The sequence below is a fragment of the Cnephaeus nilssonii genome (genome assembly GCF_951640355.1).
Source record: "Cnephaeus nilssonii genome assembly, chromosome: 19".
NCBI classification, from domain to species: domain Eukaryota; kingdom Metazoa; phylum Chordata; class Mammalia; order Chiroptera; family Vespertilionidae; genus Cnephaeus; species Cnephaeus nilssonii.
In genome coordinates, this window is record NC_137090.1 from 7,280,355 (window position 1) to 7,306,483 (window position 26,129).

A 26,129-nucleotide genomic window follows, 5' to 3' on the forward strand; every position below is an offset into this window, starting at 1 on the left:
AAAATGAAGAAACAGTATCCATTCCAAGAATAGAAATCTCACAATAAATATAGACCATAGTTTTGTATGGCTATGCTTTGAATCATTAAAAAAGTTTTTAATCATAAATCTAGGAAGTGATTTCTAGAAATATTTCTTTGATGCTCAAAAAAATGTAGACATTTATTAGCTACATGTCAGTTTCTTGAGTGATTATGTGATTGGAGAAAAGGCTGCATGTATTTCTAAAACCAGTTTACTTTCATAGGTGGAACTGAAAGGATGGAGTTCAGTTTGGGGAGATGGCTCGGTCAAGTTCCTGGGGTACTGCCCTCAGGTGAACGCTCTGTGGCCCAACCTGACGGTGAGGGTGCACCTGGACCTGTTCGCTGCAGTGAAAGGGCTGAGGAAAGCGGACGCCGCAGTCGCCATCACACGGTACAGTCATGCGATCCCCTTGTGTCAAGAGGCAGGAAGGCTGTCCATTGATGATGAATCCACTAATAAAGAGTGGAGAGTAGAAAGGACATCTCCCCCTTCTTAGAGGGGGAGAGCAGGGATGTCGGACAAGGGCTGTGTGATCTTTTATTTTTCCTGTGTTTTTTGTTTTTTTAAATACTCTTTTCCTCTGTACTCTGATGCTGAATTGGCAGCACCAGTACTTTCTTTTTTTTTTTTTTCAAGATACGTTTTTATTTATTTAGAGAGAGAGGAAAGGAGCGGGGGAGAGAGAGAGAGAGATAGAAACATCAATGATGAGAGAGAATCATCGATCAGCTGCCTCCTGCATGCCCCACAGTGGGGATCAAGCCCGCAACCCCGGGCATGTGCCCTGACCAGGAATGGAACTAGGACCTCCTGGTTCATAGGCCAACGCTCAACCACTGAGCCACACCAGCCAGGCAACAAAGGCTGTTTTTGACAGTGAATGAATGATCATCCATTTCCGTTCCTAACAGAATTCTAGCTACTCTTAAAACCTGTTTATGAGGTGAAAATCTTTCCCATTCTGAAATAAACTGTCCTTTCCCTTGGTCACTAGAGTTAATGAGAACAATAGCACCCAGCCTCCCCCGAAGGCTGTTCCTCTTCCGTGTGATGACCTTTTCCCCATTCTCTTCCTGTTTCCCATCAGATTGGTGGATGCCTTCAAACTACACCAAGAGCTGAATGTCCCGGTGCAGAAATTAACCGCAGGAGCCACCAGAAAGGTACGTGTGGTGTGTGCTGCTATCCCGAGGGCGGATGTGGGGCTGGCATCAGATAGAGGTGTTTCTCTGGATTTCAGTTGTGTTTTGTGCTGAGCATCCTGGGAAATTCGCCCATCCTGATCATGGATGAACCATCTACAGGCATGGATCCTACAGGACAGCAGCAGATGTGGTGAGAACTGTCCCCCTCAGAGCCAGCAGTAGAAACCTCATGTATACATTGCATCCTTAAACTGGTCATAGCAAAGCAAATCCACGGGTTCCCAGTTCAGTGGAGATACTCCATATTATTAGGAAAACAAATATTGAACAAATAGATTCGCTAACGTAGCATATTCATGTGGTATTCACATTTTTTAAATTTTTTTTATTGTTTAAAGCATTACACATAGTAGAACATATGTCTCCTTTTTCCCCATTGACCTCCCCCCAGCCTCCTTTATCCCCTCTCACAGCACATGCCCCCACCCCCCTAGTGTCTGTGTCCATTGGTTATGCTTATATGCATGCATACAAGTCATTTGGTTGATCTCTTACCCTGCCCCCGCACCCACCCAACCCTTCTAGATTCGCTAATGTAGTGTATTCATGTGATATTCACCTTTTTTTAAGAACAGCAAAACAAATGCCCTCTAAGGACTTTGTTGGAGTTTTAGGTATTGCAATTTGGAGTGTATTTTGATTTTGTCTTTTACTCATTGAGATGTCTGTAACTGTTTCCTTAGAAACTATTAAGTTAGTGACATAATTTCCCCATTTCTGCCCGCCCCCCCCCCCATTACCTAATCTGTCAAGTTTGTTTATATAACTTCTTAGTTTTTAAATTCTTTTTAGTTTCCTATCTGAGACTTTTCATTTGGACTAATAAAATTTTCCAATTCATTTTTTATTTGTGACTGTCTGACCTCTAAAAAGAACTTTATTATGGACATTGTTATACAAATGTAAAGAGAATCATTTATGAACACATTTTACCCATCACCCAGTTTCAACAGTTATCCATACAAAGTCAATATTTCTTCATCTATACCTCCACCCACTTCATTTCCCCACTCCCCAATTATTTTGAAGCAAATACTAGGCAGCAGATCCTTTATTGATAAATATTTCAGATAGTTTCTACAAAGGTAGTTTTTCTCTTTTTTAAAATATATTTTTATTGATTACAGAGAGGAAGGAAGAGGGAGAGAGAGATAGAAACATCAATGATGAGAGAGAATCATTGATCAGCTGCTTTCTGCATGCCCCCTACTGGGGATCGAGCCCGCAACCTGGGTATGTTCCCTGACTGGGAATTGAACTGTGACCTCCTGGTTCATAAGTCAATGCTCAACCACTGAGCCACGCCAGATGGGCTGGAATTTTTCTTTAACTTAACAAGAATCACTCCTAAATGGTAATAAATAATTTAATAATAAAAATATTTAAAAACTTTTCTTTATGCTATAAAACCTAATCAGTAGTCACATTTTTTCTGTTTTGTTTTGTGTGTTTTTTTTTTAATTAGGATCTAAATATGATTCATAAACTGTATTTTGCCTATAAAATTTTCCCTTAATCTCATTTCCCCCTCCCCCCTCATCTCATGCTCTTTTTTTTAATGGTGTTGATTTTATTGGTTTACTTCAGGCAAATGATTCAGTCAACCATTAAAAACACAGAGAAGGGGGCCCTCCTGACCACCCAAAACCTGGCGGAGGCCGAGACCCTTTGTGACCGCATCGCCATCATGGTGTCTGGAAGGCTGAGGTGGGTGTCTTTCCACTGCCTTCACTTGACCCCCAAAACGAGATTCCCTATGAAAAGGGACAATCACCAGATAGAGTTCTTCTTTTCAGCTCCCTCAGTGATGCCCTTTCCCTTATATTTGAAATTTAGGAATGATGTAAAAAATTTCAGAGCCAATATTCATTCCAACATGTTTTCCTTCTTGTTCATAGATGCATTGGCTCCATCCAACACCTGAAAAGCAAACTTGGCAAGGATTACATTCTAGAACTAAAAGTGCAGGAAGCTTCTCAAGTGACTTTGGTCCACACTGAGATTCTGAAGCTTTTCCCACAGGCTGCCCTGCAGGAAAGGTGAATGGAGCTTCTGATCATGGAGAAACCTGTTGTTTTTACCCATTCCGTGGTTCCTTTTCTGCTCTGAGAGAACTTCAGGGTGACTTTATAATGAAAGTTGGGGCCTCAAAAATGTGCTTGTTGAGTCTTACAGATTATGAAATTTGGGAGCTACCCAGGTAGCTGTATGCCCCAGGGAAGCCTGGGGACAGCCTTCGTGGGTCTCCTCTGCCATCCAGAGCTGATCCCCAGCTCTGGCGGAAGACTTGGAAAAATTGGGGGGATTTCTGATTATTAAAACCCACACAGGGCCACAGTCAGGCCCATGGCATCCTCCTTGGGCCTCCCTGTAAATATTCAAAAGATGTTAATATTTATAATTTAAAAGATGTAACTATTTAGGGTAAGTTCCTTTCATACGGAACAAATAGCAACTGAGATAATCAAAGAGTTTTCCATTAATGAAGTTTTCATGACTCAAAATGGGGAATAGGTGTGTGTGTGTGTGTGTGTGTGTGTGTGTGTGTGTGTGTTTTATAGGTGGGGAGTCGGGCAAGGAAATGGAGCAGGAACTGAATTTGAAATTTTTTGGAGAGATAATCACCCCAGAGAAGCAGAACATAACTGCTGTTTCCATTTTAGCACAGTGTAAATATAATGGCACTATCTGAGGTCTATGGCTGGGCATGTAACAGTCCTATTCCTAGACCTTCGGTGTTACAAACCTGAGAAGTTTTGATGTAGGTGGGAAGATCACGAAGGGTAAGGCTAGAAGGGCAGCGTCTGGGATGAAGAGGGCCAGTCCTGGAAGTCTGGGCAGCTTTGGAGCTACCTGGGAGCACCAGACTTCCGTTAAGGAAGGAGCTGAGGATGAGGCATGAGGTCACACTGCCAGAAGTAGCATGTGGAAGCAAGATGCCAAACATCAGTCCCGGCTCTTCTTTCCTCAGAGGTCAGGGACGTTTTTAGTTAAAACCTTTTGAACCCCATCCACTATTATGCCCCTCTTTCCCAACCTCATATCTCTCTTAGATTTCTGGTGACAAGGATGAAATATTGAGTTGAGATTGATTCCAGCCTAATTTGAATTTACCAAAAGGATTAGTTCAGAATAGCGATGTTCAACAAGAAAAAGGTTTGTATAAACTGAGAATAAGTATAATTATGCTGGATTATTTCTAGGAGAATTATCTCCAACAGCCAACTACCAAACTCATTTTAAGAAATGTCCATTGATAACTTATATTATTTATTTCATATGTGAACTACATTGGTTTGCATTATTACTTTTTTAATCTTTACCCAAGGATATGTTTATTGAGTTTTAGAAAAAGGGAGAAGGAGAGAGAGAAACATCAGTGTGAGAGAGAAACATCCATTGGTTACCTTCTGTAAGTGCCCTAACCAGGGATTGAACCCCCAACCAGGGATTGAACCCCCAAACTAGGTAATGTGCCCTGACTGGGAATTGAACCCAAAACCTTTTGGTGCACAGGATGACACTCTAACCTACTGAGCCAGCTGGCCAGGTCTAATTTGCATTGTTTATATTTCAAAAAGGAAATTGCTGATAATATCAATATTTATTTTGATGGTCATTTTTTTTCTCCTTGAAACTCAAAGTCAAATATGACATTTTCCTATTTCCAGATATTCCACCTTCTTGGCCTATAAACTGCCCGTGGCGGATGTTTACCCTCTATCTCAGGCCTTCTACAAATTAGAAGCAGGTAAGAGTGACCATTTTTACAAGAAAACTTTTGAAGAATTAATTCAGGCTTGGATAGTAATTTAATAGGAGATAATTATGTAATACATTTAAAAAAACAGGTCCTGTAGGATATGTATGATCTTAAGAATCCTAATGGTACATAATGGTTGGTGATTTAACCCCAGTTTTGGTTAACCCAAGCCTCTGGAAAGAGGTTAATTTCCAGTACAGATGGAAGCTGCAGAAAACACACAGTTGTGCTTGGTTGGTTTAATGTGAATTCATAACATTAAACTCAAAAAGCCCTTTAGTCCTGTCTGCTTTGTTTACATGTACACAGTCCATTCATACCAAGTGTCCTGAATTCTTACTTCATTCCCCCTCCCCTTGCATACCTGTCTCCTTCCTGCTCTTCTCGTGCAGTTGATGTCCTTGCTTTATATTTCACTCATAAAATAAAGGCAACAGGAAACTTCCCTGTGTCTGCTTACGAGCTAGGAGACACTGGACAAAGTTGCTTAATCCCCGCATCTGGATGGCTCATCTCTAAAATGGGGGAGATAGCATCAGTGCCACATGGCAGGGTTGTTGGGAGGATTAAATGAGCTCATTTGTGAAGAGCTTAGAACAGTGCCTGGCTCACCAACAGTGCTTGACATGATATAAACCTCTGGTTTGCTCCTCCCACTCTAGACACCCTGACTTCCTGCCTCGGGACTGTGCACTTGCTAATCCTGCTTTCTGGAATTCTGCTTCCTAAATTTCCAAGCTGCTTCCTCACTTCTTTCAGGTTCCTGCTCAGTTATGATCTTGTTATTGTGGCTCTTCCTAGCTATCTATAAAGAGTGCCCTCCATTTCCTATTTATTTCACTTGATTTATCTTTTCTCAATAGTAGCTATCATTTACTTTATTATACTTATGTAAATTAATATGTTTATTATATATTGCTTATTTACCTAATGCCCATATTCCTCCCACTAGAATGCATACTACACAAAGGCAGGAGTTTTTGTTTTACCTGTTTCATTTACAGCTCTATCCCTGGCACCTAAGGGTGGCTCCCACTCATGGAAGGTTTTCAGTGTATAAATGGCGAACTGTAAACACATGAATATGTAAATCTGGTGACCACTCTCATGCAGATTTCCTTTTGGGGATGCCCAGCAGAGAGTTGAAGCACACAGTTCCACCAGAGTAGTGGGTCCTCTTAAAGGGAATGGAATGGGATTGAAATCTTCCCCACGTGTAAGAGTCTATCAGTCAATTATGCAATGTGTAATATGAGAAAATTCTAATATCAAGATTTATTCAATGTGTATTTGTATTCTGACTTTTCATTATTTCTTTCTCTCACCAAGCATTTGTTTGTTCAGCTCTATAGTCCATTTATATGAATGGTTTGCATTTTTATTTCATGTGACTTTAAAAAAATTATTGGTAGTAAGTTATAAGCGTCTACTGCTAGTCTTTTTTCCCCCCAGTGAAACATAATTTTAACCTGGAGGAATACAGCCTCTCTCAGTGCACGTTGGAAAAGGTGAGCCAACTTTGACAATTTTGTGTGGTCTTTGTAAATTGCACGTGACAGTAACACACATTGTTCCTGTCTGTAAGATAGTCAACGACTTGATAATTCTTTTTTCTTCTTGTTTGTTTCTTATTTAGATATTGGTAGAGCTTTCTAAGGAGCAGAAGGTGGGAAATTTTGATGAAGAGGTTGATACAACCATGAGATGGAAACTCATCTCTCACTCAGACGACCCATGAAACCCGAAGCCCGGTCATGCCTTGCTGGTGTCCTATAAGCTTCTGTTATATGAGATAATTTGCATTTTATGTAATTTTTAAAAATTGTCAACATCGATATTAGGTACACTTTGTACATCTAGTTAATAAATGAATACATTGTAAAATTATTCTTCCCCTCAAATTTAGGGACAATAGAAAATTGGCAATAAAAGCAATACAAAGTGTTAATGAAGTTATCTGAAGGACCAGGCACTGGGTTTTGAATAAATAAAGCTACAAACTTGGGATTTTTTGAAGCGTGACTTTTTTGAAATATGACATTCACTAAAAAGTTATCTTGCTGAACTATGTGAGGGATGTAATCCACAGCTAGAGGCGCCGTGATTGCTGCACACCAGGTTATGATACATCCGGGTTCTGAGTTTGCTTTAATACCCACGGACGACCCAAGAAGCTTCCTCTGAAACCTTTTCAGGAATTGTTTTGAAATCCACAGGGTTAGGAGCCCCTCAGCTCACAAAGGAACAAGCACCTGCATTGGAAAAGCAGTTCAAACCTACCTGTTGAAAATGGGAATCACCGCAGCATTGGTTGCGATTTTGAAATGGTTGAGTGTATTATGATTGTGTGAGTGCTGATTTCCCTCTTCACCTCATCAGCAGTTTTTTGTGTATATACTATTACTTTAAAATGATTTTTATCCTATATAAGTGTATGCACAAGTGTGTACACCACACACACACACACACACACACACACACACACACACACACCTGTTGTACTCCCAATTTAAAAAAAATTGTGTTGGTTTTACATAATATTTTTTTTTTGCCTGCTTTTCATGGTTCTCCATTAACATCGTTTTGTTCAATGTCATTTTTGTCCTAAAGTTGATCAGATGTTATTGTGAGCCATTTGTTCAGGGGAGAATGTCACAAATTTTCCTTTTGTTTTAAGAACTACCTACCTAGGTGGGGCTGTCAGCAGGATTTGAGAGTCCTCACGTGTGTAAGGCAGACTTTCCCCTGATGGCTATTTCAAGACTCCGAACACTGTCCTCAGTTGCCAGGCACATCTGTTGGTCTGTTCTTAGAATTTGCTTCCTACTTGGCAGAAAAATGTCTCAACTCTCCGGGGTGAAGTACATTTTTTAAAAGTATAATTATTGGTTTATTTTATGATAGTGGGAAACTCTTGGTGTAGCATAGATGGTAACTTACCATAAATCTTTGTAATATTTATGGAAATCTTTGCTGTTCTTTTTTCTTCTTTCTTTTCAATTATGGTTTACATTCAATATTATTTTGTATTGGTTTTAAGTGTGCAGTGCAGTGGTTAGACACTCATATACTTTACAAAGTGTTCCCCTTGGTATTTCCAGTATCCACCTGACACCATACAGTTATTACAACATTATTGACTGTATTCCCTGTGCTGTACTTGACAGCCCTGTGTTTTTTGTAACTACCAATCTGTACTTCTCAATCCCTTCACCTCCTTCACCCAGTCCCCCAAGCTCCCTCCGCTCCGGCAACCATCAGCCTGCTCTCTGTGTCTGTAAGTCTGTTTCAGTTTTGTTCACTTATTTTGTTCTTTAGATTCCACATAAAAGTGAAATCATATGGTATTTGTCTTTCTCTGTCATTTCACTGAGCGTAATACTCAGGGGTGAAATCTTCACTTCACTTTGTCATATTTAAAAATTCTCTCAGTTCTCACTTTCACCTCCCTTTTTTTCTTGTAACGAAGGTCCTCTCCTTCTCCTTTTTCAGGCTGACCTCTCGTATTGGTTCTGATCCACTCCCTGCTTATCTCCCCTTCCCCCCCTGCAAAAAAAAAAAAAAAGTAATGTTCCATCTGTTACTTAATTTCTCCTGTTTTTGTTATTTCCCTTTTCCTTCCTCTTCTAAAAAACACATTTTTTTAAAAAAAATGTACTCTTGATCAGAACAACTCATTTTGGCTACTACCCAACCAAGATCTTTCTTTCAGAACCAGGCTTCCAAAAACAGTAAGTGATAGTTTAGTTTGGTTTAGTTTGCTTCCCTGCCTCACATTCAACGTTTAAAAATCAAAATAATCAAAATATAGGTATTGAGCAACTTTTAGGTCCCAGACTCTGTGATGCTATAGCAATGAAGATTCTGTAGCGGCCCCTCAGCAGTTTCCAGTCCGTAGTTGGAGAGAGATGGTCATTAGTTTAAAATGGGGTGAGGTACATACTACAACAGCAGTGACTTTGGTGTGCTACAGGAGACCCTGGGAGGCGTCCAACCCATGAGCAAGGCAGGCCAGGAAGGCTCACTGGGGAGAAGAGGTCATAGCCAAGACCTGCAGGACAAGTAAAAATTAGGCAGATAGATGGAGTCATGAGAAAGCCAGTTGAGAAGGAGGGGCTCATTCCAGGAGAGCAAATAGAGGTAAATGAGAGCATGGTGCATTCATTTAAAATGAGTGATCATGCCCAGCTGGTGTGGCTCAAAGAAGTCATGGTTCAATTCCCAGTCAGGGCACAATCCCTAGTGTGGGGTGTGTAGGAGGCAGCCAATCAATGAGTCTCATCATTGATGTTTCTATCTCTCCCTCTCTGAAATCAATAAAAATATATTTAAATATATATAGATGGCTGGAGTTGGAGGAAAGGCTCAGGCAAGGGAAGTCTGGAGAGAGAAGCAGGGATCAGATAGTCAAAAGTCTTATATTTTTCTGCAGAGAAACCAGAAAACTGTGGAGGTAGCTATGAGAGAGACATAATCAACATTACATGTTGGAAGGATTGTTTCCATGTGGTGTGCACATGGATGGCTTTCTAATTTTAAGATGGTACATAGGCAAAAGATAACACAAGGACTATAGATGGTAAATACCTAATTAACTTCCAGGGGAAAAGAATAGAAAGACTAAAAAGAAAAAAAAAATGAAGGTAATATTCGACCAAAGTATTAGCTGAAAATTTCCCAGAACTTAGAAAAAAAATTAAGACACGGGTTCTTGAATTACAAGTGACCACAAAGTGCCATGCAGGACAAAGGGGAAAAGACAAAAACAAAAGCTATACCTGAGCACATTGTCACCACATTTCATACACTTGTGGTTGAAGAGAACATCCTAAAATAGCCTAATGGGAGAAAGACAGTAGCTGAAATTAATGGGGTTCAATGATATGTAAGCATTCTCAGCAAAACTAGATGTGAAGAGGCAGTAACATGTAATTATTTCTTTTGTTGTTGACACTGTTACAGATGTCCCCTATCATCCCCGTTACCCCCTCCATTAACCCCTTATTCCCCCAGCTTTCACCACATTATTGTCTTTACCATGGGCTATACATATATGCATGTATGTTCTTTGACTAATCTCTTCCAGTCCCTCACAGCCCCTTCCCCTCTGAGATCTATCAGTCTGTTCCATCTATCTATGGGTCTGGACCTATCTTGTTCATCAGTCTATTTTGTTCATTAGATTCCACATATAAGTAAAATCATATGGTAACATTATTTTTTAATATATTGTTATTGATTTCAGAAAGAAAGGGAGTGAAGAGAGAGAGAAAAACATCAATGATGAGAATCATTGATCGGCTGCCTTCTGTACATCCCCTACTGGGGATTGAGCCTGCAAAGCCAGGCATGTACCCTGACCAGGAATTGAATCGTGATCTCCTGGTTCATAGGTCAACGCTCAACCACTGAGCCACACTGGCCGGGTGTTAACATATTATTTTTAAAGTGAATGATTTAAGACATTTCAGCCAGGGTCAAAAACAAAAACCAAAAATCCGAATGACAAAGTAACAGAACTGGGAAAATCGGACAGTTTTTTCTCAGATAATTTACAAATGGCCAAAAATTATATTAAAATATGCTTACATCACAAGTAATTTAAAAAATGCATGTTAGGTAATCAAGGAGGTAGGATTTTTAAAAACAGATTAGTAATTAAAACACCTATAATTTCCAAGCTTGGCAAGGCTCTGGAGGGTCTGATCACTAGGATTTATTGAGTGCTCACTCAACATTAGGTACTGTGATAAATACTTAGCATGTGTTTTTTCTTTAATCCCTACCCTATCCCTAAGTCCTACATTTAAAATCCTAAATGACCCTGTTGGAGACTGTATCTTACGGGTGAGGAAGCAGGCTTTCGAGATAGGGCACTTGCCTGGCATTGCAGAGCTAGCAGAAAGCAGACCTAAGGTTTCAAGGTCAAATATGCTAAAGGGCCAAACCTGGAAGGGGTATGATGGAGGCACATATATAGCAGGTCCTGAGGGAAGATAGGCAAAAAAAAAAAAAAAAAAAATAGGCTGATTGTTTTTGACAATGTCAGGGTAATGTACATCCAAATATGTTTATCAACATTTAAGGATGATCACTGGTAGGATGAAATAACAGAAAGCCCTCACTCTGACTTTCCAGATGGGAGGAGAAGAACAGGGCTAGGGGAACCTTAAAAAAGGAACAGAAAAAACATGGTCCAAGTAGAAATGGAGAACTGGAAAACCACAGGAAAGCTTAACTTAGAAACTATGAAATCAGATGACTAGATGAAATGGATGGGTTATCCTAGGGTTATCCTTCTTCCCTCATGTAAGTGAAAGATATGCAGGCTGGGTGAAAAGAAAAAGAAACGTATCCTGTTTCCAGTGACGTCCTATTAACAGACCATGGAAGCAGGCCAGAAATATATCTGAGAAGTGCAACTGCACATAAAAATGAATATCATGCAAAGGATCTTTCCGTGCTCCCCCTTATAAAAGAAGGCACAAATAGGGCCGAGTAGAATCTGTTTACTGTATTTTTAAGAAACAAAGAGAAAGTTTTGGAAAGTATCTGCCAAAACCCAGGAGGTGCAGATGGATCTGAGGAAGGATGAAAAGCAAGAACAGAAAAGTCTCTGGGAAATGAAGAGTTCTCTCTCTCTCTCTCTCTCTCTCTCTCCCTCTCCCCTCCCTCCCTCCCTCCCTCCCTCCCTCCCTTCCTCCCTCCCTCCCTCCCTCTCTCCCTCTCTCTCATTGCCTGTTTATTTTAACTTAAGTAACAGATGTGACCCATTGCTTAGTTTACTGCAAAATTGAGAATATAATGTTACTTTACCGGGTGTTTTAAGATGAAAAAAAAAAAAGTAATTTACATTGTTGTCGAAGAAACCTTTTTCTTGTCTTCTGCGGGCACTGTTTACAGTGATCATGCCTTATTGAAAGGGGTGGAGGGGCCGCATTTTACTTATAGAATTTATTTGGAGACATTTGGAGACATTTATTTTCTATGTTTTGTGTATATTGTCATAGGTATTATGAAAAATACGTTAGCCACATTAAACTTTTAAGCTTTAACTAACAATTAATAATAATGACTGCTAGGGAGTATGCTTATATTGAGAAAAATTAATTGGAGCCAGCAGCTCATGTAGGCATATAAAAAGAAGATACATACCAGCAAATATTCCTTGAGATGACTTGGGTTTTTTTGTTTTGGTTTGTTTTGGGTTTCCTATTCATGGAGGTGTCCTTTAAAGCAATGATTTTTAAAGCATGCAATGCCTGACTAGTCAGGGGCACTGAACTCTTTTTTTTTTTAATTGAACTTATTGGGGTGGCATTGGTTAATGAATTTTTATAGTTTCAAGCGTACAATTCTATAATACATCATCTGTATATTGTATTATGCGTTCACCACCCCAGGTCAAGTCTCCTTCCATCACCATTTATCTCCCCATACCCTCTTCTCCCTTCCCCAACCCCCATTTCCTCTGGTAATCACCACACTGTTATCTGTATCTATGAGTTTGGGGTGAGGGTTGCTTAATCTCTCACCTTTTGTACCCAGTCCCCAACCCCCTTCCCCTCTGACCGCTGTCAGTCTGTTCTCTGTATCTATAAGTCTGTTTCTCTTTTACTTGTTAGTTTATTTTGCCCATTAAATTCCACATATTAGTGAAATCATGTGGTACTTGTTTTTCTCTGACTAGCTTATTTCACTTAGCACAATGCTCTCCAGGTCCATCCATGCTGTTGCAAAGGGTACAATTTCCTTATTTTTTACGGCCCAGTAGCATTCCATTGTATAAACAGGATGCTTCCAATAGAAGGAGCATACTTCAACATAATAAAGGCCACATATGACCAACCCACAGCCAACATCATAGTCAGTGGGCAAAAACTATAAGCTTTCCCCTTAAGATCGGGAGCAAGACAGGGATGTCTGCTTTCACCACTCTTATTCAACACAGTTCTGGAAATTTAGCTACAGCAATCAGACAAGAAGAAGAAATAAAAGGCATCCAAACTGAAAAGGAAGAAGTAAAACTGCCATTATTTGCAGATGACATGACACTGTATACAGAGAACCCTGAAGATTCCACCAAAAAACTACTAGAACTGATCAATGAATTCAGTAAGGTATCAGGATACAAAATAAATATCCAGAAATCAATTGCATTTTTTATACACCAATGAACTATTATAAAGGGAAACTAAGAAAACAATCCCATTCACAATTGCTTAAAAAACTAACAAACAAAAAACCTGGGGCCCAGCCGGTGTGGCTCAGTGATTGAGCTTCAGCCTATGAACCAGAAAGTCATGATTCAATTCCCGTTCAGAGCACATGCCCAGGTTGCAGGCTTGATCCCCAGTGCTGGGTGTGCAGGAGGCAGCCGATCAATGATTCTCATCATTAATGTTTCTCTCTCTCTCTCCCTCTCCTTTCCTCTCTGAAATAATAATAATAATAATAATAATAATAATAATAATAATAATAAACATTTTAAAAACCACCTAGGAATAAATTTAACCAGTCTCTTTATCAGGCTCCTGGGCCAATTCATTCTTCAGGTATTTCTTCATTTGCACAGTGTTGAGGGCTGCACCAGGTCCCACGGTAACAGTTATTCTCAATCCCAGCCGAATGTTTTAGCCTGATGCAAAGCCCATCACATGAAATCTATATGGCTTCTGGCACTGGAGAATAGTGAAGCAGCGTAGCATTTACTTGAGCTCACAGACTGGAGATGATCTGGGTTCTAACCCAGGTTCTGTTACCAGTTTTGTGAATTCAGGCAAATCATTTCAACTCTCTGGGCCTCACTTTTCTTATCTGTGAAGTGGGGGTGATTATAATAATGCCTACCACATGAGATTATTATCTTGATTAAGTGTGTTTTGCACATAGAAAATGCCATGTGTGATTGCTAAGTAATACATTAGGGTATAAATTAAGTGCCATTCCACTTTTGAAATCCTAACACTTTTCCTTTTTCTTTTTTCTTTTATTTTTTATTGACTTCGGAGAAGAAGGTATAGGGAGAGAGAAACAGAAACATCAATGATGAGAATCATTGATGGGCTGCCTCCTACATGCCCCCCACTGGGGATCGAGCCCACAACCCAGCATGTGCCCTAACCCCTAACCGGGAACTGAACTGTGACCTCCTGGTTCATAAGTCTTATTCGGCCACACCAGCCGAGCAAGACTCTTCTTTTTAAGTTGGCAAGCTAATACTAAAGCTTATTTAGAGGAGTGAAGACATATGACTTGATCAAGACAATGTTGACAATGAAGTTTAATGAGGGTGAGCTTGCTGTGCCCCAGTTCTGCAGAGGTTGCATGTGAAGAATGAGGGTACCACACTGAAGGGAAAGAATAGAGTCCAGAAGCCAGCCAGGTCCAGAACACACAAGCTCCATCCAAGAATCCAAGTTCTAGGGGGGAAAAAGTTACTGAGAACCATTTCCTAAATTATGTTCTCCAAGCACAAAATGCGGGCAATGTTATTAAATGTGATCATTCTGTATTTTCTACAGAAGACAGCAGACATACAGAAACCATCAGAAACGGTGAGTGTTGTGTGTTTTTTTTTAATGTCTGACAGTCTCCTGCATTAATGAGTTCAACCTGCTTCTACTCTGCTTGCTGAGCAATTTCTGAACTCGTGGAATTAACGGAAGGGTAAACATAATAGATTACATATTGAGGGGCAGTAGGTAAGGAAGACTTCATGTGATTTGCATGGACGAGGGGACCCAGATGAGTGTTGCCCTGAGAATTGCATGCCTAGCACTTTGCTTCGCCTTCAGCTGTGTACTTAGGAAGTAATTGCAGCCCAGAAGAACTTAGACTTACTGCCTGCGAGCAGAAAGGTAGCGGTCCTTGCTTTTTCTCCTTTCTTCTTCAGCTAAAGACAAACTTCACGAATTCTAAGAAGCTTTGGAACAGCCTTCTCTTCAAGTTACATGAGTTGCAAGCAAAAAAAAAAAAAAAAAGGCAGAATGGCAGCTCCTACCTGTTAAAAATGATTGGTAAACAATATGGAAACTAGGACATACTAAAAATCTATAGCTGCTTATAGAGGAAGTAGTTTGTTTTCTGGGACTTGTTGCAAAAGTAGTCAGCGTATGGAGTGCAGTTCTTATTTTATTTTTATGACATGGCTCTAAGTCCCTCCTATTTTGCACTCGGAGAAAGATGCTGCGGTTAGCAGGGATGCAAAGCTACTAAACTATATTCTCTGTGTATAAAATGTGGGTGATGTTATTAAACGTGATCATTTTGTACTTTCTGCAGAAGACAGCGGACATACAGAAACAATCAGAAATGTGTTTTAATGTTTGACAGTCTCATGCATGAATGAGTTCATTTTGTTACCCTGAAAAAAGAAATCACTTGGCTTCATTGCCATATTTCTAGGTCCAGGTTTGAAGAACCAAATTTCAGAGGAAGGTTTGGAGCTACTTTCTGACTTGATTGGTATATTTCTAGCTATTTTTTAAAATCTCCCCCACCCCTTGCCCCCTACTTCTTTCTGCTCTGCTCTGCACTATCTCTAATGTTTCTTTAAAAGATTGGAAGCTGGGGGAGAAGGGAGGTGGAAATCCCATTAGGGCCTTGTATGAAAAAAGCTAATGGAGAAAGACTAAAACCTTTTGGGTCTGATAGTACCTAATGTTTTGTTCTGTCCAGCCAGCCATCTGCAACTCCACACTCCCTGCTGAGGAACTGGCCTGGAGACAAAGCAATGGAAAACAGTGAAGGAGTCGCCCCGGTGATGTGAGCAGAGAGCTCTTGGCAGTAGCCCGGCTGAATTAAGACCACAATCCTTTTCGGAAATCAGTCTACAACGGAACTCTTCACAATAAACATGAAATTAAAAGCATGATGTACTAGTGACCCAGAAGGAATGTGAGCGCTTCTCCAGGAACTGCCGAGCCCCGTGGACGCACCGTGTCTGGACGATCATTCCAGATTTCCTGCGAGTAAGTGAACCTCGAACCCTGTGGTGGTGTTGCCTATGGAAATACCACCTACGACTTCCAACGGGAAATGCCAAACATTTGGGTGGAAACTATTAAGTGCAGTAAGTTATTAATGACTCGTTTTGATTTGTCAAATCATCTGAGTAGTTTCTATTGTAATGCTAACTAATCGGTTGGAGAACTAAGACGTTTTTTTTTCCCTTCTCATTTTTACCCCATGACTAAAGCATATTTGGACCAAGTGGCATATATTAGCTAATAGGCTATTGGAGAAATGGAAAGAAATGTAACTTTCTGCTCCCTCTTTGCAAGTAGGAGTTACTTCCCACGTTATTAGACTTAATTCTTTTTTGTTTGTTTTCAGTGTTACTGCCAGAGAATTTGTAAGCATGGGGCAGGGTTGGGAGTGGGGGTGAGGGTGGAGGGTCGGGGTGGGGGGGCTGGGGGGCAGGGAGGAGCTACATGATTTTCAGAGTTTTGAATTGTGTTAACTGGCTTGAGAATATTTTCATCAAGAAAACTCAGGGCAATGTTTTTATGGACCTTTGTGGATCATGCTAAATACATAAGAATTTCCATCTGATGTGTTGTACAATGCATTGATGCTCTAAATACGAGGAATTCTGGCAGGAAGTGACTGGGTTTTTATAGCCAAGTTATTCTTTCTAGATCACACAATTTTTGGAGCAATTTAAGCTAGTTAGATGTTTTGTGCTACTATATGGTGAGTTGTATTTTTTCCCTGGCATTTACATCAGGAGGTGCTGCGCGGGGAGGCGGGGGGGGGGGGGGGGCGGCGAAGGGGGGATAGTGTTAACAGTGAGAGACAGAGAGCCAAATGATGACACTTAGATCATGTCCATTATCCTTTTATTCATAAATAATTGTCAGCACATGCACTAATCACAGAAAGAAAGAATCAGCAATATATTTAACCCTTTGATACTGTGGTTTACCACGACAGTGATGTCCTGATCTGAACTGCTGTTGGTGTCAGGTGGGTCCTCTCAGCTGTCACCGCCTGCTCCAGTGCAGTAATATTGGGAGCTCATCCCCGTGGCTTCTGAATCCTTCTGTTCATTCCCGGACAATTGTTAAACATAAACACATGCCCTCCTGTGTTCCACGAACAGCACATTGTAGAAGGAACCTCCAGCAACTATTTCTGTCCTCATGCTCTTTTATTATTATTATTATTAAACCAGAGGCCCAGTGCATGAAATTCATGCACTGACGGTGGGGGCTGTCCCTCAGCCCGGCCTGTGCCCTCTCACAGTCCAGGAGCCCTGTGATGGATCGCCCCAAAGAGGGAGGCCCCACTCACCCAGTCAGGGCTCCGTGATGGATCACCCCTGCAGAGGGAGGCCCCAGCCCGCCGGCCTGTGGCCTGGGCTTCCCTCCGCAGGGCAATCATGGGGTGATGACTGGGCCCCCAACCAATCACATCGCACCCGCCTTGGCTGGCCTGGCGCCAGTGGGTGTCATAGCATAGTCATCCGGATGGTCGTTCCACTGTTCGTGGTTCGGTCGATTTGCATATTACGCTTTTATTGTTATAGATTTTATTGGCGTGACATTGGTCAACATGAACATACAGGTTCCATGTGTGGATTTCTAAGTTACAAAGTCTGTGTATAGCACCATGTGCCCACCACCGAAAGTCAAATCTTCTACCACCTCATATTAAGACCCCTTCCTCCCCCCACCCCTCTCCCCCTGGCAACCACCGCAATACTGTTTGTGTTCTTAAGTTTCAGTTTTATATCCCACATATGAGTGAAATCATATGGTTCTTAGCGTTTTCTGTCTGACTTATTTCACTTAGCATAATGTTCTCAAGGTCCCGTGCGCTGGCCTTAGACCATTCGGATTTCTTCCCATCTTGTGCCCAGTCCTCCTTTCATGCTCCTGTGCTTGTTTTCTATTTCAAATGACCACATACCTAATGGCGTCAAACAGGACAGATTTATCATCTCAGAGCTGGGGAGGTAAGACACCTGCTGTGAGTCACACTGGACTACATAGAGGTGTTGGCAGGGCTGCGTTCTTTGCTGGAGGACGTAGGGGAGGATCTGTTTTCTTGCTGTTACAGCTTAGCGGCTGCCCCCATTGCCTGGCTCATGCCCTTTTCCCTCCGTCTTCAACGCCAGCAGTGGATTGCGTCCTTACAACATGCCAACTCTCTGACCTCCTCTTCTGCCCCCTTCTTTACGGTTAAGGACGCTTGTGATGACATTGGGCCCGCCCCGATAACTCATGATTACCTCCCTGATTTAAAGTCAGTTGCTTAGCAAACCTACTCCCATCTTACTCCACACCTTAATTCTCCTTTGCCGTGTCACAAATTCCAGGACTCGAACGGGACCATTATTCAGTTCTCCTCCATTAGTCCTTGCCTTTCAGACTTAGGCAGCAATAGCACATTATTCCCAGCAGTAAAGCATAATTGGGCTCTATCTCTGGCATTCACTGGCCCCCTTCCCCCAGGGCTGCCTCCAGTGGTGATCTTCCCATTTGAATTGCCTCTTGAATATCAGCAGGGGGCAGCATGGGCAAGATCAGGATTTTAGTCCTTGAACCTAATAGCCAAGAGCAACCTCATTTGTAAAATAAGGGAAGAGACAATAGCGACCCTATGATTACCATCCTTGTTAAATATGGCACCAAAGGAGGATGCCACTACCTTCAAAACGCATGTTTCCTTGGCCAAATAGCCTTCTGCTCCCAGCACAGTCCTTGTAACATTTCCTGGACCAATTCCCCCTCTTAAAATGTTGGTTTGTTAACTGAGATTAGATCTTATGTTTTCTTTTTCAACTAAGATAATTCATGGGTGTTTGTTCACACTCTACAAGTCTCAGAGTCTTTTTGTTATTCTGCCTTCTGGGAAAATAATGAGATATGCCCTCTGCAAGGCAATTATGTTGCTCATTCTAGGAAATATACTACTGGTTCTTGGGCTGCACTAAGATGACCATGTGAATAATGACATTCCACCACTGCTAACCAGGTAGAGTGTCATATCTGAATTCTGCTGCCTTTATTTGGTTTGAAGTGATCAGTGAATGGCCATTAGACAGATAGGTCCTGAATTTTTGTGGTTATATAGGTTCTAGACTAGAATTAGAATTAGAATTAGAATTAGAATGCTCTCTGCAAGCAGCTCTATAAAGAGTTGCTGACGACTTGGCCCACATATTGCAAATGGACCATCAGACCCAATGGTGGGTCTGTGGTAAGCCTGAAAGCTAGTTATCTCTTCCTGCAAGTCTAGGCACTTATGTGGATTAGCCCCAAGGCCAAGGTTGAACCCATAAAAAAGGGAATGCGTAATTGTCTTCTACTGACAACAGCAGAGCAACATAGATGCCTGCAAAAATGCCTATATTGCCTGGGATGCATTTCCAGTTCAAGGACCTCCAAGTACAAATTTATCCAATCCATGTATCCCTTATCAGTTCACCCCTATCCCTATTGCCACCTCCCACCTCCCCATTCATATGCATGGCTGAATGTGCAAGGCTGAGGTTTATATGCATCACAGACCTGATGATTATTTGGGGTGCTCTTTTCTACTGGCAACAATAGTGGACCATCTATTTTGTAAGAATCGAAGCATGGTATGGGGTTAAATCATATTCTAGTTTTGCAAAATCTATGCAAATAGATTTTCTTCAGTGTTCTTTAGTTTTGTCAATTTTGGTAGGTTTCTCTAAGGGAAATTGAGCAAATCGCTTTTTCAATTCCTCCTCGAAGATATTGGGCTGATTTTTATTCCATTACAAACTGTTTACTTCCTCCTGAACTACTCCATTCCCATCCTGTCAACTTGATTCTTCATAGACTCTTCCTTTTATCCTTTAATTTTAAACATATTATTTTTTATATTTCCTTGTCATTATATTTGGTACTTAAAGAGCCTTTAGGAAAATAGGCATGTCTTCCCACTACTTTGAAAAATTATTTCCATTTTTATTTTTTACAATGCATTTTTTATAATATATACTTTTTGCAATTGTATTTTCTTTTTTTTTTTTTTTTGCTATCACTTCACCAAATACTTTACTTCTTATCTTTTTTTCTCATTTTAGTTATTATTAATCTCATTATTTTTAAATATGTTTGAATTTTTTTGAAAAATTGGAAAGATTGCAAATTCTCTGTATCATGGAAGATGTTATGGTCTTGATGACTTTAGGGAATTTTTAGTATGATATTGCTTTTAATTTCTTTTTAACTTTCTTCTTGAATTTCATTATGGTCATTAAATGGAAGATTTAAAATTTTTCTTCTGTTTATTGTAATACAGTTTTCTTTTAAAATAGTATATATTTTCTTTGCCTTTGGGGGTAATCTGCCTTTTTTTATGTTCCAGCATTGGGGGCTTCCGATAACAATTGCGCAAACTGAAGTCTGTGGATAAACACCTGAGTGGATCCCTCCTAGAGGTCCTCACCACCAGTTGGGATGCTGGTAGGCTCTCTGGTCTTGCACGGAAGTGACCCCTGATCCACACACTCCCAGATGAATTTCTACCGCGGCACGGCACTTGGTTCAGAGTGAGGGCTCCAGAACTTGACCCTCTGGGTTCAAGCCCTGGTTGTGTCACCCTTAAGCTGTGTGTGGACAGTCACTTTGCCTCTCTGTGCCTTAACTTCTTCATCTGTAAAATGGGGAGAATAATAAGGTCTATCCCAAAGGTTTACTGTAAGGATTACACTAATTAATTCTTATAAATGCTTAGAACTACCTGGAATATATAAACCATCATTAGAAGTTAGATAATATTATTTTCTTTCCAATATCCTATGTTTAAACTACTTCCAATCTCTCTTTGTTCCAGCCTTAATGAACAATCTGAAATTCTCTGAAATTTCACGAAAATTTTTTATCTACCTGCTTTTGGATTTTGTTGCTGTTGGCCTTGTTGTTTTCTCATTTAATGGTTGGCATGGAACTTTTTAGAATTTTACTTATAAAATGTGGATAAAGACCTAGTTAATCATACTTTTGATTTCATGGCACACAACATGATTGGCTCAAACAAAGCCCTTATCTTGTTTGGGTTATTTATTTCCTTAAATTTACAGCTCCCACTTTATACCCAAACTCCATTTCCACTTCCCACTGCCATAGTAACCTTTTCATTGTACTTGATAACCATCCTTTAGTTCCTGGATATTCCTGGAACTATATGGAAAATGTATATGGCATGAAGTGCTAATTAATATAAATGATGTTATGATATAACTCGCTACATTTTCTTACTTTTATAAAAATGGCACTATGTTTTTTTTAAGATCTCTTTATGTTGATATGTGGATACCAATCCATTGCTCCTGAACCCTACATGCTTTATGGACTATATTGATGAAAATTTGTTTCACAACACCATGCCACCATAGTGTACATTATGAAGAGCATCTTCGTAAAGGTCCCCTTCAGGGATCCTATGAAAATTTCCTGGGCATTTGTACCCTGCAGCTGAATTGACTGATGGCAGTAGTAAGGAATAGGGAATGAATCACTCAAATGGCTGTGTGAGTCTATACTCCCACCAGCAGTGCATAAAGTCCCTGTGTCCCCATTAGAAAGCTGAACAGTGGAAGGTTGTGGGGAAAAAACTTGACTCTCTGAAACTCTCTGATTTTTGTCTAATTTTAATTTTCATGAGGAGTCAATACAAATTATGTCTAATCATTTTTAAAATTGTGGTTCTTTCAACACTGCACATGAACATTCCTTTGTCTGTCTTAGAGCTTTTCACCTCCCTTCTTTGCTACGTAAGCATTTGGAAACAGCTGTTATGATATTTCTTTTCAGCTTGATTGCACAGTGTTCCCTATTTCACACCTTTACATTTACTTCCTAATTTTTAAATAAACAGGTCAGAATGAGCAAGAGGCACATCAGCGTGAGTCAGCAAACATGGGCCCTTCTCTGCAAGAATTTTCTTAAAAAATGGAGGATGAAGAGAGAAACCTTCTTGGTATGGTTCAGAGTCTATGTGTTCTCATATGTAGAAGAGGAAAAAGTATTTGATCAGGCAGCACAAATACTGTGTCTTCATTATTTAATGTTTCAGGTAGATTCTATTTCTAACAGACTGACTTTTTTTTAAATTCTGGACTTTGCTGTTATTTCAAACTAGGGGCCCAGTGCATGGAATTCGTACACGAAATCCTGCATTGAGTGCTTAACCCCCTGGTGGTCAGTGCGCATTGTAGCAACAGGTTGACCCATTTTTCTGGTCGTTCTGCTGTTCAGTCACTGGGCTTTTATTACATAGGATAAGATTCCTTTAAAAATATTATTATTATATGTCTTAAGGCATTTGAAAAATAATTCATATTTAGAAACTCCATGAAAATAATGCCACGTCTTTACACTGCAGAGTTAACAATTTTTAGCATCTGAACTCATTTGAAACTCATGAAGGCATAGGTACACAAGTTCAGGGTTAAAGTCAAAGAAACAGGCAACATTTAAACCAGAATTAATCCAGAAATCAGATGAAGTTTTTAAAAAGCATTCAAAAGACAAAGTGTAGCACTTCCAAACAGTTGTATTATGGATACGGATGATGTCAATTGGAAAGAAATAATGGGTGTATATACAACTAAGAGGGGAAAGAAAGTGCATTTTAAACTTTTGCTTCTATTAGGATAGTATTTATGCTCTTCTAATTATAAGAAGGATTAGATGCACTTTATGTAGAAAATTCAGTAAATTTAGAAAAACATATTAAATACATTAAAAATCACTCATAAAATATCCATAGATTAAGGGAAGATATATTAATATTTGATCTTATAGACATTGTGTGTGTGTATGTGTGTGTTCTTTCAACCAATATGTATTGAATACTTCAATTGGCAAGAATAAGGTCTATAAAATCCCTGCATGGAGTAGAGCTCACATGAATATAAAAGTTAGATGCTACTCTAGATAGATATTTTGCTATCATCATTTTAATTATTTATATAAGCATTGTACCTGTTAATTTATCTACCTGACTAGATAGGTTAGGATAGATATAGGCCAACACACATAGCTGAAATAAGAACATATGGTGAATATTGTCTTTTAAGGGACATGTGTTTAGAATTAAAACTAAATATTAAAGTGTGTTCTTAACACAGGACTTCACATGCATTCTGTTGCATCTCCAATTCCAGAATATTGTCGCAAAGACAAAGACTTTTAAAATCTGTCTTTATGAGCAATATTTTGGAACTATCTTTTTCCACATAGAGGTAGCAGAAGATAAAAATATGACCTTGCTTCTGTTGATGGCTGGTTCTCTATTTCATGCCACCTAACATTTCTTTATCATTGTCACTCGGGTTTCCACATGATTATAAATCATTAAGCCATTCATGAAGCAATCTAGCCTTTAAAACTTGCACTGAAGTATGATAAACTTAGATTCTCATTTATAATTGGAACCTGGTATACAAATACATGCACTAGTGGGGTCCTTCAGCCTGGCCTGCAGGATCAGGCTGAAACCGGCTCTTCAAAATCCCCCGAGGAGTTCCAGATTGTGAGAGGGTGCAGGCCAGGCCAAGGGACCCCACCAGTGCATGATTGGAGCCAGGGAGGGATGTGGGAGGTTGGCCAGCTGGGGAGGGGCTGAGGGAGGGCTTCAGGGCATGTTCTGCCTGTCTCACTTAGTCCTGATCAGCCAGATCCCAGCAGCAAGCTAACCTACCAGTTGGAGAGTCTGCCCCCTAGTGGTCAGTGCATGTCATAGCGACTGGTCAACCGGTAGACTGTCTACCCCCTGGTGGTCAGTGCACAATATAGGGAACAGTTGAGTGGCCTTAGCATATCATTATTACGCTTTGATTGGTTGAAGGGACGACCGGACACTTAGCATATTGGGCTTTGATTTTATAGGATGGATGCTACAACTCCATCTTGATAGATGATGTGCACATTTCAAAACGGGCAGATTAGAGGACAAGAAATTTTGGAGAGTTCAAGACTGGAAGAGAGGAAAAATGGAATCTAAACTACATAAAAAAATTAAGTGTTTAAATTTGTTTGGGAATGATCTATCTGTGGTTGAATAGCTACTGATTTGCTCCATCTTCTCTCATTGATGTGCAGGAATGGTTTTTCTCATTGCTCCTGGTGTTATTTGCATACCTGTTTTCTTCCACTATACATTACCCTGATAACTTTCCTCAGATACCGGCAATATATCTGGGACGTGTAGATCATTTTAATGATTCTGATTACGTTATTGCATTTGCACCTGAATCCAAAACTACCCGGGAAATCATGAACAAAGTAGCTTCAGCGCCATTTATGAAAGGTATGTGCTTTAGAAATTCAGGGCGAATTTCTTGTTGGCAAAATACACAAATTCATTTTGAAATTCCTTTGATAAACTGTGTTAAATGTTTAAGTTTCTAGATTTAATTCACAACATTAATGCATATTCCTTTCTGATATCAAGGAGATTTTCTTACTGTATTTACTAGCCTCCTATCCTAGGAAATTTTATGTTAAGAGGGTTTTCCTTTTTATAGTCCATATTAAAATGAGGTAGTCCAGGGTTATTCAAATGTATGTTTCCGAGAAGATTCTGTAAAGATTGACCAATGGTGACAGCATGGTTTTTTAATCCCTTGAAATGCATAAAAATTGAGAGAAACATTAGACAGCAAAACCAAGAAACCATGGACAATATTCACAACAAAATAGGTGCAAAGGTGTTTTCTTGAGCCTCCAGATATAAGTGAACAAGGAAGAAGCCCTAACAGCCACAAGGCTTGCTGTAAGGTATCTAATGGGCCCAAGAAGAGAATGAGAACCCCTTAAGAAAGAGCCAGTAACCACTGCAAAGAGAGGGCCAATTTGAGAATGATCAAAACCATTAGTAATTGGATTGGTGCTGTAGTTTTAGAATGTTATTCTGAGGCTGTTATGTATGTCATGTGGGATATACCAAATAAGTAATTATGGAATAATCTAATTCTCTTATTCCCGAGTCCTTGAAACATAGGAGTCTTGGTATGGGAAGAAAGGAGATGCAGAGATCTGGGACAGGAAATTTACAGGGGGAGGAATCTTGACCTTCCAGAAAGTTAGGAAACCTTTGAGAGCAAGTAGATTGTGTCAGAAAAACTCAGCAGTCAACTTCAAGAGACCCCCTCCTGGGTCAAAGCTGGCATATGTTAAGCTTCAACAAGAATAAGCACAATGATTTGAAACTCATCCAGTGTATATTTAAATGCATGCTTTCATCGTAATGTTAAAAGGAAAAAAAATGTTTGCCCTTGGAAGATGATAGGAAATCAGTTGTTAGGAACATTTATAAATAAAGGGGAAATACCAGCATTTATCCTATGTGAACTGTACTATTGGATAACCAAACAGATGCTGGAAAGTACTATTTTATAAACATGTTCTCCTAGTAAATGAAAAACAAATGATGGAAATAGAACATCATCATTTTGAAATTTCTAGTGGATCTGGGCACTGAGTGTCAATGGCTGCTCATATCACAAAAAGCAGGACACTCAGCAGTTATGACACTAATGAAAGAATACACCACCACCTGTAGCCTGGCCCTAAGGATTGGACCTGGGTCTAATTAAATCTCTGGTCCAGCTGCCAGATGGCAGGAAGTACAGAGGACAGTGGAACATGTTGCATTATAACAGGCGTTTGCATTCAACAGATTCTAGACAGTGGGTTAAATGGCCTGGGTTTGGTCCATAAAAGGCACTCATTTACATTACATATTTTAGAATAAACAAAGTCTCTTGGGAAAACACTACCCAAATTGAACAATTTTATGCTGCCTTTGAAGTTTAGCCATATTGACACCATTGTCAAATGGAAATATACAGGGTGGAATGAAAAGAGGTTTACAGTTGTTTGTATGGAAAATGATACAATCATTAATAATCAATAATACAAGAATAAACTGTGTGTTTTGTGTACTCACAAATGTAAACCTACTTTTGCCTGGCCCCATATATGATAATTATAGAATATATTTATAATTGTAATACATATATTTCAACTTTAAACAGGTCTGTAAGCACATCAGTTTAAATGTATGCATTGGTATTGCTATTCCAAATTCATCATGCTTTAAAGTATTGGTTAAATACAGGGTGTCCCCAAAAATGTATATACACT

General features: G+C 39.9%; 2 protein-coding genes across 9 annotated transcripts in view; both read left to right on the forward strand.

The window, feature by feature from the left end:
* ABCA6 (ATP binding cassette subfamily A member 6) overlaps nucleotides 1–6,989 on the forward strand; it is a 52,242-nt gene extending 45,253 nt beyond the window's left edge. For both annotated transcript variants that reach the window (XM_079798047.1, XM_079798048.1), the window contains 8 exons: nucleotides 248–417; nucleotides 1,115–1,190; nucleotides 1,268–1,362; nucleotides 2,820–2,939; nucleotides 3,131–3,271; nucleotides 4,904–4,983; nucleotides 6,448–6,503; nucleotides 6,632–6,989. In XM_079798047.1, the coding sequence (XP_079654173.1) occupies nucleotides 248–417; nucleotides 1,115–1,190; nucleotides 1,268–1,362; nucleotides 2,820–2,939; nucleotides 3,131–3,271; nucleotides 4,904–4,983; nucleotides 6,448–6,503; nucleotides 6,632–6,733 (840 nt within the window). In that variant the 3' untranslated portion in view covers nucleotides 6,734–6,989. The remainder of the gene's footprint in view (nucleotides 1–247; nucleotides 418–1,114; nucleotides 1,191–1,267; nucleotides 1,363–2,819; nucleotides 2,940–3,130; nucleotides 3,272–4,903; nucleotides 4,984–6,447; nucleotides 6,504–6,631) is intronic.
* Nucleotides 6,990–14,812: 7,823 nt separating this feature from the next.
* Nucleotides 14,813–26,129, forward strand: part of ABCA9 (ATP binding cassette subfamily A member 9) — a 111,383-nt gene continuing 100,066 nt past the window's right edge. For 2 of the 7 annotated variants that reach the window (XR_013815065.1, XM_079798046.1), the window contains exons 1-5: nucleotides 15,216–15,462; nucleotides 15,676–15,968; nucleotides 20,344–20,441; nucleotides 21,856–21,957; nucleotides 24,084–24,291. Coding sequence is in view for 6 of the 7 variants with exons in the window: in XM_079798046.1 (XP_079654172.1) it covers nucleotides 20,436–20,441; nucleotides 21,856–21,957; nucleotides 24,084–24,291 (316 nt within the window). In the remaining variant the exon portion in view is untranslated. Of the gene's footprint in view, nucleotides 14,856–14,966; nucleotides 15,015–15,215; nucleotides 15,463–15,675; nucleotides 15,969–20,343; nucleotides 20,442–21,855; nucleotides 21,958–24,083; nucleotides 24,292–26,129 lie in introns of those variants that run through there. The other 5 variants (XM_079798040.1, XM_079798042.1, XM_079798039.1 and 2 more) reach the window with 5 other exon arrangements.